Source organism: Akanthomyces muscarius, chromosome 3 (genome assembly GCF_028009165.1).
Source record: "Akanthomyces muscarius strain Ve6 chromosome 3, whole genome shotgun sequence".
Taxonomy (NCBI): domain Eukaryota; kingdom Fungi; phylum Ascomycota; class Sordariomycetes; order Hypocreales; family Cordycipitaceae; genus Akanthomyces; species Akanthomyces muscarius.
Window position 1 is genome coordinate 79,321 of NC_079243.1, and position 17,242 is coordinate 96,562.

At 49.6% G+C, this 17,242-nt stretch overlaps 4 protein-coding genes across 4 annotated transcripts; 3 read left to right on the forward strand and 1 right to left on the reverse strand.

Moving 5' to 3' along the window:
- Positions 1-2,108: 2,108 nt before the first annotated feature.
- LMH87_001383 (uncharacterized protein) lies at positions 2,109-2,903 on the forward strand (the record flags this gene model as incomplete). Its single annotated transcript, XM_056192650.1, has 3 exons — positions 2,109-2,478; positions 2,595-2,812; positions 2,871-2,903. 3 exons carry the CDS (start codon positions 2,109-2,111, stop codon positions 2,901-2,903), a joined length of 621 nt encoding a protein of 206 aa, XP_056049765.1.
- A 787-nt stretch (positions 2,904-3,690) lies between these two features.
- LMH87_001384 (uncharacterized protein) lies at positions 3,691-4,133 on the reverse strand (the record flags this gene model as incomplete). Its single annotated transcript, XM_056192652.1, has 3 exons — positions 3,691-3,722; positions 3,772-3,900; positions 3,992-4,133. The coding sequence occupies 3 exons, from the start codon at positions 4,131-4,133 to the stop codon at positions 3,691-3,693; spliced, it is 303 nt and encodes a 100-aa protein (XP_056049766.1).
- Positions 4,134-8,193: 4,060 nt separating this feature from the next.
- On the forward strand, positions 8,194-9,323 carry LMH87_001385 (uncharacterized protein; the record flags this gene model as incomplete). The annotated part of the gene is made up of 6 exons (XM_056192653.1): positions 8,194-8,500; positions 8,566-8,619; positions 8,773-8,820; positions 8,869-8,999; positions 9,048-9,246; positions 9,316-9,323. The coding sequence occupies 6 exons, from the start codon at positions 8,194-8,196 to the stop codon at positions 9,321-9,323; spliced, it is 747 nt and encodes a 248-aa protein (XP_056049767.1).
- A 6,046-nt stretch (positions 9,324-15,369) lies between these two features.
- LMH87_001386 (uncharacterized protein) lies at positions 15,370-17,052 on the forward strand (the record flags this gene model as incomplete). Its single annotated transcript, XM_056192654.1, has 4 exons — positions 15,370-15,372; positions 15,591-15,634; positions 15,752-16,389; positions 16,574-17,052. The coding sequence occupies 4 exons, from the start codon at positions 15,370-15,372 to the stop codon at positions 17,050-17,052; spliced, it is 1,164 nt and encodes a 387-aa protein (XP_056049768.1).
- Positions 17,053-17,242: the final 190 nt, after the last annotated feature.

A 17,242-nucleotide genomic window follows, 5' to 3' on the forward strand; every position in this document is an offset into this window, starting at 1 on the left:
TCTGTACCATGGGGGCATCGCTCAGTGGTGGGGCTAGTCTTTGAAGCGCCGGAAGTGATATTTGTGTCTCGTGCAGAGCTGTAGTCAATCGCAGGATTGATTAGCGATAATTGAAACTTAAATCCGAGGCTGGGATTGAGTATTTAAAATCTCCTCTATTCGAGCTACCCGCACTTAGTTGGGCAATGAAATGGTCAATAAGGAGCTCGAGGATTCTGAGAGACGATACAATCGTATGATCAAAGACTATCGGTTGCACAAAGAACATAACGATCTAGTATATGGCGTCTAATCAGTTACTGCCCATGCAGTCCTTTTTTTTTTTTTTTTTTTTTTTTTTTGCGCAAGGAAAAAAACATGGTACAGGGTACCAAATGACTCTAGCGGCCAGATCGAGATCCACCATTTTTTTATAAGTTAACTAGCAAAAGAGTGACACTTGAAACGCCTTTCTCTGCACGCTTGCAACCACTCGGTATGTGTCGCAGCACATACAAGCGTGCATCGATCCTGACAAGAAACAAAGCTGCGGTGCAATCATTGAAGAGTCCACACCAGCAGTCGGGACAAGAATTTATGCGTTGCATATACGACTCGATACGGGATCAACAAGAAAATGGAGTGTCCATTTCGATTATCTGGAACCCGACAGAGAGCGACGATGAGCTCCTTAACGTGGCGAAGAGAAAAGCGAAGGACGCCACTCGGCAAGGAGCGCAAGCCGAACAACAATTCCCCAAGATGCTCTCCACCACCTTTAACATCGAGAAGCGAAAGCTCAGGGCAGAAAGACATATCCCAGAGAATGTGGGAAGATACTCGAAAAGCATTGACACAGCCTTGCCTGGTGAACACACGAGAGGACTGTACGAAGATCTACCATGGAGTGAACGGACAGTTCTGGCTCAGCTCAGGACCTACATGATCAGGCTCAATGGATACCTTTACCAGATAAGGGCAGTGCCGTCAAGCCAATGTGCTTGCGGACTCGAACGCGAAACGATTAAACACTTTCTCTTCCGGTGTCCGAAATGGGAGGCACATCGAAAGGAGATGCCAGAATGCACCGATACACAACGAGGCAACGTGTCGTTCTACGTCGGCGGGAAATCTCCGTTCGATGGAGCAAAGTGGAAACCCAACAGGACAGCAGTCAGGGCCACGATCCGATTCGCGGTGGCCACTGGCCGATTGAACAATGACTAGGAACACCAACACCAACATCATCGCGTTAACCTGCCGTAGCAACATCGCACAATCGTGTCGCTGATAACAGGCGCCGCTTCAGCCGCCGTAGATAGGACGCTGAACACTTGGGGAAACGCCTCCAAGCAGCTAGTTAATACACAGCACCGCACGAGAATACGTGCTACCAGGAAAGAAACAAGAATGGAAACAGGCAAGGGAGGATGATCGCTTATGGGCTTGCAGGAGGCAAAGACTAATTTTGGACGTGTACAAGCACCCTAGCTAGTGAGCCCTATTGGCAGAATTGCCACCGGGCGTAATAAACAAAGTGAAGTGAAGTGTAATCAAAACAAAAGAAAAGGTTGTGTATAAAAATTGCCTGAATCTGCCCGCGGCTTCAGTCAGAAACTCAGCATCCGGGCCTTAGTAGAACTGTTGTTCTAGTCGTTTCTCAAGTGCCTTGCTTTGAGGCACAGCTGAGCAGAGGCTGGCTTGGCACCAGGGCGCCTCCTGTGGCCCTCCCTCAGCCTCCTGCAATAATCTCCCCATGCCAAGCGTAGCTGAATTGGCATGGGTTTTTATCATTTCACCTGGTATTTATCAGTTCCTCTGCTCGATATTTCTCTTTCGCCCACGAACGCCAAGATGGGTGGCAAGCAAGGCTTTATATTATTGCCTTACACCTGAAAGCTCTTTGCGAGTCATGAGGCAGGTACAGCATGTGGATCCCTGATATTCTCCATTGAGTATTCGTACAGTGGATGGGTTTAAAAAGCAGGGTCGTAGATGAAAATATATATGTGCTCACCTCCTTCCATAATTTAAATCTTTAACTGAACCCTTGACCGTCGGCGTGCCAATGAGTTATCGCCGGCAAAGCTCAACGACAGATCTCTGCCTTGATCGCTCATACATCCATTATGGGTCGCCGTCTTCTCTTCCTCGTCATGATTGCCGTTGCCTCTCACGTTCTCGCCACCCCCATTGACGACTTTGAGCTCGTGGTCCGCGAATCTGAAGCGTACAAGTCATTTACCAGCGACTGCGAGCGCTGTCCAATCGCAGGCGCAAAAGGCACTGGGTGTTGGGGTAATATTGGCCCATCGGCCGTCCGGCAATCGCTCTGCAAAGATAAAGTATGTTTCTGCAACCCTGACAAGATGGCAGAGAACGCAAAGTACATATACGACTTCGCGATGGCGGCGTGTAAGATGGAGTCGTCTGCGCAAATTGCGAGGGATGGGTATACCGAGTATTGTGGGGCTGCTGAAGGCAATACGACGCAAACCGGTATGTATTATATACATTTAAACAAGCAGGGCTGGGACACGAGTACATTAATTATCCTCGTCTCCTCATCCTGATTCCTACTTACATTGTTGCTGCACGATGCCAACACGTCTCAGTTTCTCCAACATCGTCACCAACAAGCGATCCGACCACCCTTCCTACGCACTCCGCGCCCCCTCTGGGTCCTGCAGAGATTGCTAGTATCGTGGTCCCAGTCATCGGCGTGGTAGTTGCAATAATAACAGCTATTTGGGCCCCTGCTACAGTTTTGCGCTTCATTACATGTGGTTGCAGATCGCCAAACAAAAGTAACCGCGATATGCGCATGCGGATGGTACGCTTTTCCGCAATTTGATCTACGTGAAAAAATTTCATCACTGACCACTGGGAAGGTGGGAGGCAAAAAGCAGGGCGCGGAATCATAAATCCGCGGCCGGGCGCGAATGTAAGGGCCGCCCGTGGGCTTGTACGGCCCTGTGGCTCCTATAGGCGCCAGCACCACGGCGGTTTTAATCCACTCAAACTTGCGACGAGTACAATTGTCAGACTAAACGAGCCTTTCAACTGTAGGGTGACTGTTTGCCGACCATAGAAAGATTGAAGAAGGAAACAGTGAGATGCTAGAGGAGCAAAGAACCTATCATCTAATCCGAGAAAGCAGACGTCTAGTATTTGTCCATTTTCAGCTTGTTGTTTACTCATGATTGTACACTATATAATGCTATCGTCAGCGCGCTGAGGGGCCTGCAACCTTGTCGAAGTGGTCGTTAGTTTAGGACACTGGGCGACGACGGGATCAACGACGCGACCGACGACATAGCCAGTACTCGGGCGTCGAACGTCAGACGTCAATCGCGAAACCGCTCCAGTCTCTCGATGATTCTTTCGGCGCCGAAAGAGCGGTATGGTTATGGTGGCGAGATTCAAGACCGAGAATGGGCACAGCTGTATTACTCTCGCTTTTCTAAATTTGCCACTTAAATTTAGGTATTACAAAATCAAAAAGTTAGAAACTTGAAAAAAATTGAACACAATCTACTATTGCTACAAGAGCACACTATATCAATATTGCTGCTGATAGAGCAGCTAAACACAAGCCCGAGAGATATTCCCCACGCCGGAGTCTAGCTACAGCGCCGCCCTCCTTATCGCCTTTGACGCCGCTTCGATCAAATTCAAGTTCTGGCGTACGCCCAACCAGTGTTGGGTAATCTATGCCTGGACCTTTGCACCGCTTAACACCACTTTTGCCCGTACCGCAAAACAGACCATTCGCACAGTAAACCCCCGTACCGCAGCAGAGTCCATCCTCTGGAATACAGGCCCACGGGATTCCGTCTTTGAGGGTAGTTGTCGAGTCTCGACAGCAAACAGGTTCATCGCCTTCGCAGTAGTAATTGGTTTTAAGGCCAGAGGCACTAGCTATTAAGAAGCAAAAAGTCAGCAAAGACAACTTTCTCAGCCTTCCATACAGAATCAGAGAAAAAGACAGCATCATTGACTAGAAACCTACTTTCTGATCCGCAGACGTTTTTTCCAGAGGAATTATCCCTTTCCCGAAGTAATCCAGTGTCTTCGCGCAACGCCGGGCTTGCGACGATGACGACCCCTGTGATTGCCAGGGGCAAGGCAAGGAGAAGACGGAAGGAGCACATTTTTGAAGTCAGAGCGTCAAATTGGTCACGAGACCAAGGTCTGTTAAGAAGCAGTAAAACATGTAAGTTGCGAACTGTTCGATTCGTCCTCTGTACTCAGGGATGCAAAGGAGGGAGTGCAGGACTAAGCAGGGCCTTTATAAAAGTCCGTAGGGCTGGCAAAGGCCCACAATAGATGCATAAGTTAGCTGTATACCCAGCTTCAATTACCAAGATATCCGCAGGCGCACAGACTACAGTGGACAACACTATTTGACGCCGTAAGCTAGTGGCCTTAGCAGGCCTCATAACGCTATACGCCAATCATATCAAATCGCCTTCACTGCGTCGTTAACCGCTTCCGCCACATGTGCTATCATAACTAGTCTTGTTGCTGCATTGTTGTTTTCTTGGCGAGAACTGAGCTGGTTTGGGTGCTGGTTCAAGCCCAATTCCAGTCCAAGTTGCAACTCTGTCATGCAGCTGAATGCTTCTGATTTTTGTAGCACTCAGCTGCCAAGCTTTTAGTGTCTCGAGCCTCATCCAAGGCTGGCAATCCATGTCAATATCGTTCTTGGCTCTACTTGCTAACTAGTTGGTAGCAAGCAATTGTCAAATGGCTGTTGGCACGCAAAGACGTGGATGGGACGTGCAGCTTTGGGCTGGTATCTAGTAATGCCCACTCACGCGAGAGAGCGAGTATTACAGCTACCATGGCAGAGATGAAGCCGGGTAGTGCCACGTTGGCGGATAAGGAAGGCCAAACGCCGCTACACCGGGCATATCGGAATAGTTATATCGAGATAATAAAGACTCTTTTTAAACGCAGGACGCCAGCGATATCGGCGGGCAGCAAGGCAACCAGTGAAGAAGAAGAAGAAGAAGCGATAGATGGGCTGGACATTTTAAATATAGGTGATGCACTCTCAAGAACGCCACTATGGTCCCGCATTCTAAGACAGACTGCGTCCAGCTACTGCTTGAGTCGAGGGGTAAGGATTATAGCTACTAGTTCCTGTGACCTGCTAGCGGGACCTGAGCGGCTGATGACTAGCCGCTCGACCTCAATTACACAAAAATAACAAAAAGTACTATCCACCCTAGATGGCAGGCGTTGGTGCAAAAATGGTGTCGAGGCTGACCAGCGAGAGAAGGCTGACTGCACGCAGCTCAGCTCCATAAGCCACCTACGCCTGCCAAGGTGCCAAGGTCTGTCGTTCCAGCAACGCCCTCTAGGTTTCATAGATAGAGCAACAGATCGGCGCTCAATGGCGTGAATGATCACAGGCTTGCCGGGTTCGCTAACAGAAGAATGGAAACAGATTAAATGTCCCAGTAAGATGAGGCGGCTCACTAGTTTGCCTTGTTTACCTCTTAATTCTACAATTTTCACCGCGATATCCATGAATCGCAACGACTTCAGACCTTTACCAAGCTATGCCTGCAATGGACTGTGCTGCAGCGGAACAAATAGAAACGTGGTATGGCTATGTGCCAACGATTTCAGATGCACAGTTGCTTTTCGAGGCCTGCCGTCTCGGTATCCTTCCTCGGGTGCAACGAAGACTCTCGGTGAAAGAACGACGGTCTATCCGGTCCGGTTCCGTATTTGTATGGGATGAGAGAGAAGCTAATATGAAAAGATGGACGGATGGCAAAATATGGAGTGCGAGTAAGGTCTCCAATGGTTTTCTCAATTACAACGAGATGGAGCACAAACGAGACGATGCATGTGACGAGGCGCCAAACTCAATCGAGTACAACAATACTTTCAACAATAGTGACCCTGACGGGTACCGATACAAGATCGGCGGCCTGGTTAAGAGGTCCATCAGCATCATCACTGCCGCTGGAGAGCATTTGCACCTTGTCTCCTACTATTCGGCGTCACCAGGTGGGCCACGAGAGCTTCCGCTGGTTACCACTGATTATGGTCTCAGAAAAATACTTCCTGACGTAAGGATGTACTTGTCGTTCAGCTGTGATGCACAGAACGGAAGAGATGCACCGTTTGTCCCTCAATCGGCGATGGAGACACACAATAGCTGTCGAAAGCAGCAGAAACCCGCACCCCAATGCGCGCAACCTGCAGGCGACCGACGTCTATCTCGAGCGTCCGAGATACCACCCGTTCCTTGTAATACTCTGGCGGACAATTCTTTTCCTGCGCTCCATATGATTCACTTCCATCACGGCGCGGCTGACCACGCCCCTCCTCGCCCTTCTCTACGACACTGTACTCCACTCCCTGATCGTCCATTATTACCGCCGTTGGATTCAAAGTGGCACAGAAACACCACAACAGACCTAAGCGGAAAATGCACAGTGTCAGTGACGACTAAGCAGGAACATTAAACTGCTCCAAAATCTCTATCTAGACCAAAATGCTAGGCGCTATGAACAATTACAGAATCGGTATGACTTTTATAACAGTATAAACTTCTTCAGCACCATACCTGGGCAGATGGTTAAATATGGTTATTTGGGGAGCCGTAACCATAACCATATTTAACCATCAAACTCAGAACCATAACTGTTTATAACCACATAACCATGTTGTTACCATGATTGGCCAAGTGCTATTATGTGACCTAGGGCCACTCCGTTGTATTTAACATCTGACCATCTATCTGGTCATCTTCCTCCATGTAACAAACCGTTGTGGCGGCACTGCTCTGCGCTATATATACTGCTATTACGCCTACGTTGATTGCTAGAATTGCTTTCAATGCCCTGATCTTTTGCCCCGTGGCCTGACGGCATAGGCGTTCGTCACACTCCACCACCGAGTCCTCCATAGGTAGGCCCATTCCACTGAGTTTTGAAGGTTCAATATGACCTTCTCGTATCCAACTACCAATACATTCGATCTTTTGGACATTGTGGCAAGAAAGGCTAAGCCTAGCCCAAGAACTTCTTCTAGACCCAGAAAATGCTCTCTCCGGCTCCGATGATTCTGCTGGAATGGACAGCAGGGTTATGGCCATGCGATGTAACCGGGAACAGCGCAATTTTTGCTCGCTACGAGACCACCAGTCTAGAGGGTCTGTTGTCCATATTTGGCTACTGGCATATTCTGGCGCAGCGATTTCTGGTGTTGGGCTCTGGCTAGGGCTTCTGGTCGTTTCTCCTCGCGCCATATGTGTCCACTGCTTCACCTGTTTATTTTAACCTTTTCAGTTCATTACCGGTACCTCCCGCTCGTTGCCGCACCTTGCGCCCGCGCCCTGGCCTTCCATACCACCCGATTTCACGATTTTCGTTGACTAATGGCCGGACTCTAGGTCAATTGGCAGTTTTCTGCGATGTCTGTTTTCTGCCATAGTTCGGCTTTCGTATCCACCATTTGTTATCTTGTGGTTGACAGAGAAGCAACGCCGAGCAGCCACAAATGACTGTCTTCTAAGAAAAGAAAAACATCTGCTACATAATGTGCATCACAATAGTCTCCTTGCGTGCATAGCTATGTTGGACGGCGGCGGCCAATACAGAGGCGCCCGGGCGCGCATATAAAACTTTTCACGTCCTTACTCTCTTTAAAATCAACAAAAATGTAGAAATTCCCATTAAACTTGCAACTATGTCCAAAGTACTATATCTACATTTTCAAGCCATTTTCGACAATACATACTGCATATTAAAAGGGTCCCACGGATGTTCATACCTATGCTTAGTCAGGATTCTCGTACGTTGCGCGCCAGGGCGCGCGAATAACTATCGTACAGCTTTACTTATTAAGACATAATTAAAGGAATATTAACAGCAAAAAATAAGTCAAGTAAGCCATATACTATACTGAAATACATATTGTAGTAACTTGTCTTATTTTTATGTAATTACTGCATTTTCTTATGGTTGAAGACGTGAAAAGCTTTAAATGCGCGCCCGGGCGCCCCTGTATTGGCCGCCTTGGACGGCCTGAAGCTGAGTAATGAATCGACGCTAAAAAGGATTGAACGACCCACCAATTGAGAGACTCCTAGCTGCGCATGCCGTTTTCACGAGGACAACATCTATTACCAATCACCAGCCAAAGACACTAACGAAGACTTCAAAACTCTTTATAAACACGAGGTGCATCATGGTTTCCAAAACGCGAAAGCGCTCGCGTACTATTGTAGAGGGCGAGCGCGCCGACTGCCCTTTCCAACTTCACAATTCCTCGTTCCCGGCGGCACGCATAAAGACGAACGAAAAGCCCTCGAAGAATAAGACTAAGCCTGGCAAGAAGAACAAGAATGTGAACACCAGTGAGGAGGTGACGTTGCTTCAATCTTCACTGTTTGAGCCGACCGGCAAATTTCGCCCCGACACGACAATGGGCGTTTACTACCACATAGAACCAGGAAAGGACTGGACCAGCATGACGCGATACCATAGCTTCATTCGTAAGCCTCTAATCTCGCTGTATTGCAGTACTTTATGCTACAATAACTGACTTGTGCTATCGCAGTGAACAAAGAGAAATATCTAAGTGGCGAATTTGTCTTTGTGGGCAATGATAATTGTATAGCGCGAGGTAAACTAGGGGAAGATCTCAATGCGCAAGTTGGACCATGCAATATCTGGGTCGCACAGATCCTGGAGATTCGGGCTCTAGATGAACGCCATGTTTATGCACGCGTCTGCTAGATGTACTCCCCGGATGAGCTGCCCGCAGGGCGTCGGCCGTACTATGGCAAGAACGAAATCATTGTCTCGAATCATCGTATGTGGGCGACCATAGCAACAGAGGCCTTTGCGCTAACTCATGCAGTGGATATTATCAATGTTTTGAGCATAGTCCACCGTGCTAAGGTCAGCCAATGGATCGAGGCGGACGACGAGGAAATCCCGGATGGCTTGTATTGGCGCCAGGCGTTGGACTGTGGCACATCACAGCTGTCTGTATGCACAAGCAACAATCCCCGAAAAAGACATCACTAACCGGCCTAGGCTATTGCTCTCATTTGCAGATGTCGAACACCCGCCCACCCTGACAAGACGCTAGTCGGCTGCACGAACAGCGACTGCGGAGAGTGGATACACATTGGCTGTTTGCGCGAGGACGTTTTGAATCGAGTACACGACCGCTTATGCGCCGACCAGCCGCATGTAGCTGCAGTGAAGATGCATGGGACTGGAGTAAAAACGGGTACGGAGCATCGTCAAAGGCGCCATGCAGAATGCCGCAAAGTACAAGATCGACATCGATACCGTCCAGTTATGTAACCTGAACCTTCCGAAACAGTATCTGAGCGAAAATCAAGATTTGACCGGCCTCTCAGAGATTCTGCGAGAGCTACTACAAAACACGAAGACTCTCCAGCTTCGTGACGCCCGGTGGGCTCTTTTGTCGCTATGCGGCTACAAACTCGGCCTCCGTCAGCTCGACATGTGCCAGGTTGGGGTCACCAGCAACGTTTTGAAAAGCTTCTTTGAATCAAACCGGGCAACTTTACAATCCATTGGTTTTCACGACGAGACAGTGCTCTGGGAAGACAGTGTTTCACTGACAGCAAGTGTTTTACGTGAGATCATTGATGTTTCGCCGTCCACGGCTTGTCGAGCATACTATTGCTACTGCCATACGGCGCGCAGGAAAGCTTCAAGATTGGTGCTAGTCAAAATAGCGTTGGCAGCCTAGTCCGAGGCCGTTATATTTAGAGAATTCAACGAGCGGTAAAGGTACTTGGTGAGTCACAAGCAAAAGTCGGAATGTTTTCAGGAACAGGCCGGACAGCGCTGTCGCAAAGTGGCTCCGAACCGCTTTTTGCAGTCGGCGGCTTTCCAGGTACCACACCAAGATTTGACCGAAGTTGTCACATAGCATTTTTATGGCTTCGCAGACCAATATCATATCAATAGCGTCTAGCTGCTTTGCATTGGTGCTTGGCTGGCAAAAATGCTTCTGTGCAAGTTCTGAGCCCAGGTTGAGCAGCATCAGCGGCGCTTCGAACAGTCATTTCAGCGGAACATTCGACACTGCGGCCGGCTAGCATGAGGTGGTGGTGCTTGGCACAAGCGTGGGTGAGTGGGAGCATGGTTTGGCGGATGCGTTAAGTGGGATGGAAAATTGGTTTGTTTCAATATTACATACACTCACGGGCAAATTGAGCTGCTACTTTCTGTCGAGTGTTCAACTTCTCGGCCAACTCCGAAGGAGCAATACTACAATCTTGTATCGCATCTTATGCTAGAGTAATCTCGGGTATCAGAAATGGTCTCTTGGGACAGATACGCAGTCGGTTTTGGGTTGAGTGATGTCACAGGCTTCTTCACATATAACTTGGATATACTGGCCGCAGGATTGCCCAGAAAATGTTGCTCATTCTGAACCAGCTTTTGGACTGTTCATATAGTCCTCTGCCTCGGCTTGCACCATGTCCATAAAAAGTTCATCCGAGGTTACGCTCGGAACTCGATCGTCTGAGTCCTGGTCATCTGTGTCCTCATCGTGGTCCGAGCCCCAAAAGGCGTACCTCACCAGCCTTCTTTGCCTTTGAGCCTCTCTCGATCTGTGTTCAGCTTCGCGCTGCTAGAGACTTTGATCTGTTGCGCGTTGTCTTCGCATACAGCCAACACAATATGGCAAGTTGGCGTGATCGCGATCCTGCGCTCCTTTGCCGAACGTTCGACATGCCTGATAGATAACATAGTGCATGCCCTGTATAGATATGTGAGCGCCTGGCGTATATCGTCGGCTTGAATTCTGCCCTCTCGGAGTCACACCACAGTCGATGCAAAATCTGGTCCACGCCTCTGAGCCACCTCGTCGCCTACTTCTTCTGATCATCTTGTCCGCAAATCGCTGGGAAGGAAGTATACGGTGACAATCGCTGCAAACAAACAAGCGTTTTTCCGCGGCATAGAGCGAGTTCTCCGCCTCCATCTGCGCGGCTTGATCTAAATGAACCAATCCATAGAAATGTCGACAGGTGCGTTTGAGGATGACATTATCGGGAAATGTCAAACAATTGACAATTTCGCTCTAAAGCTCGCTAGAAAGCTCTGATAGCTGCACCATTGATATTAATATTGAGGAAAAGCGACGATCGATAATGTTGTCTGCCAGCCGCTTTCTGTGTCTGAGGTAACGATGAAGGATAATCACAAGCGCAGAAGCTTTCTGTTTAAACCTTCCTCATAGCTCTAGTGCAGCGTATTGTAAACCAAACACCGTTTGCGTCGATTGCAGTCCCCATTTCTTGGTGGGGCCGGGGGACGCCATCGAGTTGATCTCTGGCAGGAGCAACCAGGCCAATTTAAAGTGTGCAACCCTTTGCTAGGCACATCGCGCGAACCCAGGTAGGGCTATCCGCGCTACACTGGAAACGTCAAATGAAATTCTAAATCAGATGGCAAATATGGTGCAGATAGGTTCAAGAGTGTAGTGTAGCACGTGATGGTTTCCATTTCCGGCCAAAGCGCACTGGCAATTGGTCGTGGAATTTGGCGACAAGACTACGAAGTTTGACGTTTCATAAACAGTGAACGTCATGTCAAATAAAATTGCTGTGTTGATTGACGCGGATAACGCACAGCCTTGCAAGGCGGGCCTAGTCTTGGCAGAAGTCGCAAAATATGGCACGGCGAGTGTCAAGAGGGCGTACGGTGATTGGACAGAGCCAACACTCAAAAGTTGGAAAGAACAGTTGCTCGAAAATTCGATACAGCCGATGCAGCAGTTCGCCTATACGAAAGGCAAAAATTCGACAGATGCAGCCATGATCATTGATGCGATGGATCTGCTACATTCACGACAATTGGACGGCTTCTGCCTGGCCTAGCGACAGCGACTTTACGCGCCTTGCGTCACGAATTCGAGAGTCAGGACTGACTGTGTACGGCTGTGGAGTTCGCACGACACCGAAGCCATTTGTTTCTGCATGTGACAAATTCATCTATGTGAAGAATCTGACACCGAATAGCCACATGATAAAACAGGTCGAGGACGAGTCGAATGGTGGAAGCACTGAACATGCCGAAGAGAATCTCAGAAACGTTGCTGATTTACTTCGAGCGGCTGCAGAGGCAACGTCAGACCATGATGGATGGGCAGGCATTTGCGAAATAGGCGATATCATGGTGAAGAGACACCCGGATTTTGATTCTCGCAATTATGGGCATAGGAAGCTTACCGATCTGATGGCTGCTCTCGACGACACTTTCGAAATTTGTCGCCGGAGCCCCGGCAAAGGGAAGCCAGATCTTCCGTACGCCCGTAAAAAGACAGATAGCAATGGCTTAAGACGAACTCGGGATTGACTAGGGCACGCAGCACATGATTGGAGTGAATATACTTCGAATTGTCGTATCTCAGTCGATATCAATGTCGCATTAGTGTGGTAGTAGAAGCGCTTGGCGTGAATAACCACGCTTTAGTCTGCAGAAATCCAACCCTCCACTTGTCTTTCGCGGTTACAACCTCGCCTCTGGGCCGCGAACCAGTCAGCGCTGACGATGTCAAGGTGTGTTCGATCCGCTGAACACTTTATGCGAAGACGCCCTACCTTTCGCTCCTTACGTCAATCCTCGTGATACTTGGTCTCCTGTGCTACGTTGGCAGGGCACGTATTTGTGGGAAAAAACTCTTTTTCTTCTCAATGCATATCGCAGATGCATAGTCATGGTTCTATCTTTTCACATTGTATTAATAATGTTTCTTTCTCACTGATATAGAAGTACTGTCTCCCCGAGGATAACTTTACGCGATATCGATATGGCAGCGGTCCCTCTCAACATCAGGCAGAAGTGGGCAGATCAGGTACGCCAGACAGTGGCAAATCTGCATAGCATTGGTGTTAAAAATTAGGTTGTTCTTCTTCCAACTTCCAAGGCACTCTGTCATCTCAATCATCTCCGCTCCAAGACGTACGTTCTACGACATCATGTTGCTGGATGATGTGTTCTGCGCCCGACAGAGTCAAGATGGGCAACGATACTTGCTTGAACGGCTGATCCATCACATCCCAGGCCATGGGCGCAGCGCTCGCAAACTCAGCATTCAGTGCAAGCCCGTCCGTCTTCCCCAACTCAATCGACTTTACTATATAGGCATTGGGTGGAAGCACCTAAGCCATGCAGCTGTGGAGGTTTCTAAGCAAAACCGTTGCGACCTTGCCACAGCAGCGCCTCGCCGAACTAGAAGAAGAAAGAAATTGCCTACGGCATGACATTGCCTCAGGGAGTCAGAAAGGCAGGCTCTTGCTTGAGATTATACCGGCTTTGCGAAGCAAAAATCGGCCAATTGCACCAGATGGTAGAGCTATGCAATGCCGAGTTTCAGGAACCTTGTAAGGATTGGGAGGCTAGCAAATCGGGGAGAATATAGTTTGTACATATCTTGGTTCCTGCACATCCATAGGCGGGCAGTTGGACGTATTATGCGCCAATGATTAATTTTTTCAATTTATTTTGAGTCTGAACTAAGGAACTGAAGTGTAATTGTGTTTGGGGAGTGCGTCCGTAGCCCACTTCCATCTTGCATCCACTGAGGAGCGGTGCGTCTCTTCAGTTCTGTTGCCCATCCATCTTCTTTCCCGTTTACACCGTGTGCTTTCTGGAGGGGATTGTCGTTAGCATTGAGCCTGATTGGTATTTTTGCTTGTTCATTACATTTTTGTCATCTCTTCTTTCCGACCCATCTGTATCCTTTTGGCGCAGCCATTTCCTGCAGGCTACTTGGTGGCTAGTGACGTTCTGATCGCTGGTGCGTTTTGGCGCAGCCAGTTTTGGCTGACCCATTGGTGGCTTCTGGCAATTCCCTCACTTGGCAAGCGCCAGCTTTCGACCTTCGGCCGCCTGTCCACTTTCCCACTGTGCTTGAACCATCGGCGCCTTCTGCTCCCATCTTTGATCACTACGTTAGGTAGTAGCTTTCTGGCTGTGCCATGTCCGGCTTGTCATTCCTGGCCAGATGGCGGCTTCCCCCTTATCCACTTGGTCGTTTATCCATCCAACTGCTTGGTGCCTTTCTGCCCAACAGCTTCTTGACCAACTTGTTAGTGGCTAGCGGCTTTATTGCCCAGCAGCTTATTACCCAGCTGGTTGGTTGCCAGTGGCTTGCACAGTGATGAGATGAGATGATCTGTGATCTCAAGAGTTGTACTGGTGGAGAGGGACACTGGCCTCGCAGCAATGATACGGTATACCAAGGTGGTTCCTGATATACGAAAGAGACGGACGAATAGAGCCAGGATCCAGAACACAATTAATTCAGGATCGTGATACACCTCTGTAGATGATTTGAATATCTGGCCTTTACTATGCGTGGTTGGGTCGGACTGTACTGGCTTTGTCCCTGAAGCTCTGAAATACAACGCACTTCCGGCCAACTACAGGGGCCACACCGTACCACAAACGCCCCTTCCCATTGGACTTCAGGCGTCTTACTGGGCCACTTTAGGGGACCCGGCCCGTCTTCTCAAGTGCACCCCAACCACCTTCCCCAGCGCCCTATCGTCATCAACCGTTGCATCGATCCATTCCTTTTTTGCGGCCGCTCGATCGATCAAGTTACCAGGCATCCAACTATCGCTACCAAAGCACCGCACCCCCTGGAACCAGCCACCATAAACACAAACGCACCCGGTCTCGTCCCCATGCCGCTAGAAACTCTGCGAGTCGACTCCTCCCCCATCTACCAGGCCATTATAATCAAGAATAAAACAATATGATGCCTCCGCCTGTCAGTCTAGCCTCGCAAGTCCTTTCGCGGTTCCGAATACACCTGTCGTCGCTCTCGATTCCGCTTTCGCACCCGGCGTCTTGAGCCATGTCCAGATCGACCACTCGCTGCCGACGTACAATTTCATTACAAGAAGTCGGCCTGCGCCGATTCCATCAACTTTTCTTTTTGGTCTTGCGCCAGACCCTCCTCTGCTTCAGCCTCGCTTGCCCCGCCCTCAACAGCTTTAGCCTACGGCGCATCGCGCTGGCTTTGGTGTGTGGCGCTCCGCTCAGCAGCTCTCTGCCAGGCTAAGAAAACCGTCTACCGACCTGACGGAACCAGTTTGCAGCATTTTGGCTCAACCCTCCGCGGCTCCCGCATACCTCGCAAGAAAGGGGTACCTTTCAAGAAAAAAACGACAGACATGACCTTGAGGATCTATGCTAAGCATTGCCCATTTGATTGTCTTGCCGCCCTTCTTTATCCTCACCCGATCACCCAGAGCCCACCGTGCGCCAATCCTAGTTCGCCAACTAGCCAACTTAGCTTACCTTGCTCGAGCCCGCGAATATATAAGTAATACTCTCTAGATACGCAACTAGAAAGATGGTAATTGGCTGGCATTCCGCATTGACCAGTACGCTACTTCATAGTCAGACAACTGAAAAGCAAAAAAAAAGAAGAAAAAAAGTAAAGCGTAGTTAGTTAATTATATGAAATTTGATTCCCCGTAAACTTTTCCCGTCAGCCATTTTGCGTCGTCTTCGCTTTCATATCCGTTGCGCAGCTTGTTTCTCTGGGCTTGTCTTTCCTGCTATTTCTTCGAGTCTTGGCTTCCTTTCTCACTAAAAACATCTTTCCTCCACCCTCGGTTCGTACTTTCTACTCCTTCATTTGCCGTCTCTTTCTCTTCCTCCATGATTTGAACCTGCTGTCTTGTTCGCTTTGACCACCTACCACCAAGACTTATATTCTATAACTTCTTTAGCATTGCCACCACAGCCACGATCACGATGGAAGCTCTTGACGCTACTGGCTGCAAAATCTCCCTACTTAACGACGAGGTTCCTCGCCGACATTCTTCGTATGCAGTGTCCCATGTCGATGCTACCCCTCCTTCCGGTGCCTTGTCGCCGACCAGCCCGCGACCATGGCGATTCGGCTCCTATGACTCTCAAATTACCAGTGATAGCGATGCCGCCTCCCCACTCACTTCCACTCTCGGCCATTCCTACGCCACGTCGCAAACAGCCAGCCGTGCTTCCAACACCAAGCGCCTGCTGCACTCCACGCGAAGCCGTTCCGACTCCAACAAGGATGAGACTCCCGTTACTAGCCAAGGCTGCCCTGCCAAGCGCTACCTGTGCCGCTTCCGCGACTCTCACGGCTGCGATAGGACCTTTACCACCTCCGGCCACGCCTTACGCCACTCGAAGATTCACACCGCTAGAAAAGATGCCCAGTGCAGCTATCCAGGCTGCCAAAAAAAGTTTACTCGCGTCGACAACATGAAGCAGCATCTCAGGACGCATTACAGGGACAAGTCCCACGCCACAGAGCACAATTCTGCTGCCGGTCATGAAGGACACCCCATCGCCGGGATGGAGCTCGTCCATGATACTTCCCGTAATTCTTCCGATTGATGAAGCGTAACGCAATGGGTTGCGGAAAATTCAAAGTGTGCTCAAGACTCGATGAGCCAATAATGACCGGCTACAAGGCCAGGACTGAAAGAGAAAAATTAGAAGGGCTCGAGGGTGCCATAACAGCCCGCGCGGTTGAAACTGCAGCGACTGAAAAGGATTTCCAGGACAAGGTGCGCGCCGCTGCAAGCTGCGGCGCATCTCGGTAGAGGCGGCCGCCAACATCATGATGCGGCGGCTCGGTGTGTTTACAGGCAACGAGGGGCCGGAGCCGCCGCTCGTGCCGCTGGTGCCCGCCGTCGTGGAGAGGGCGATGGATTGCTTTCATATCGATCCAGACAGCATCGGCGAGAGCCAGGAGTGGGAGTACCACCGCGCGGGCGGCGAGGAGCCCGACACTTTTGTCTCCGCGATCGAGCCAGAGGCAATTGTGCAGACTTTTATCGAGTACCAAATGGATGGGTCGTGGAAGGAGATATGCGCCGGGCGCACCTTTGACGAGTTTGGTGATGTAACACGCTCCGGTCCGTACGTGCCGCTCGCTGAGCGACCAGATCCAAGACAAGTACGCGTGAATGATATTGACGGGGAGTTTGACGTCGTTAATGTTCCTTCAAACGGACTGGAAGCTTCCGCGTCGGGCTAAAAATGGACGAAAAAATCTCATGTGAGTATCATGCGCACCATGCGCTTTCAGTTGTGCGATGAATGTTGCATAACTACTGACACGCCTCGAGCAGGACTAACGCCTACGCCAGAAAGCAGTGGCACTTCCCTCGTCATGAAAGCGTTCGTCGTAAAAGTACAAAACCGCGACACAAGCAGGGAGACGATAT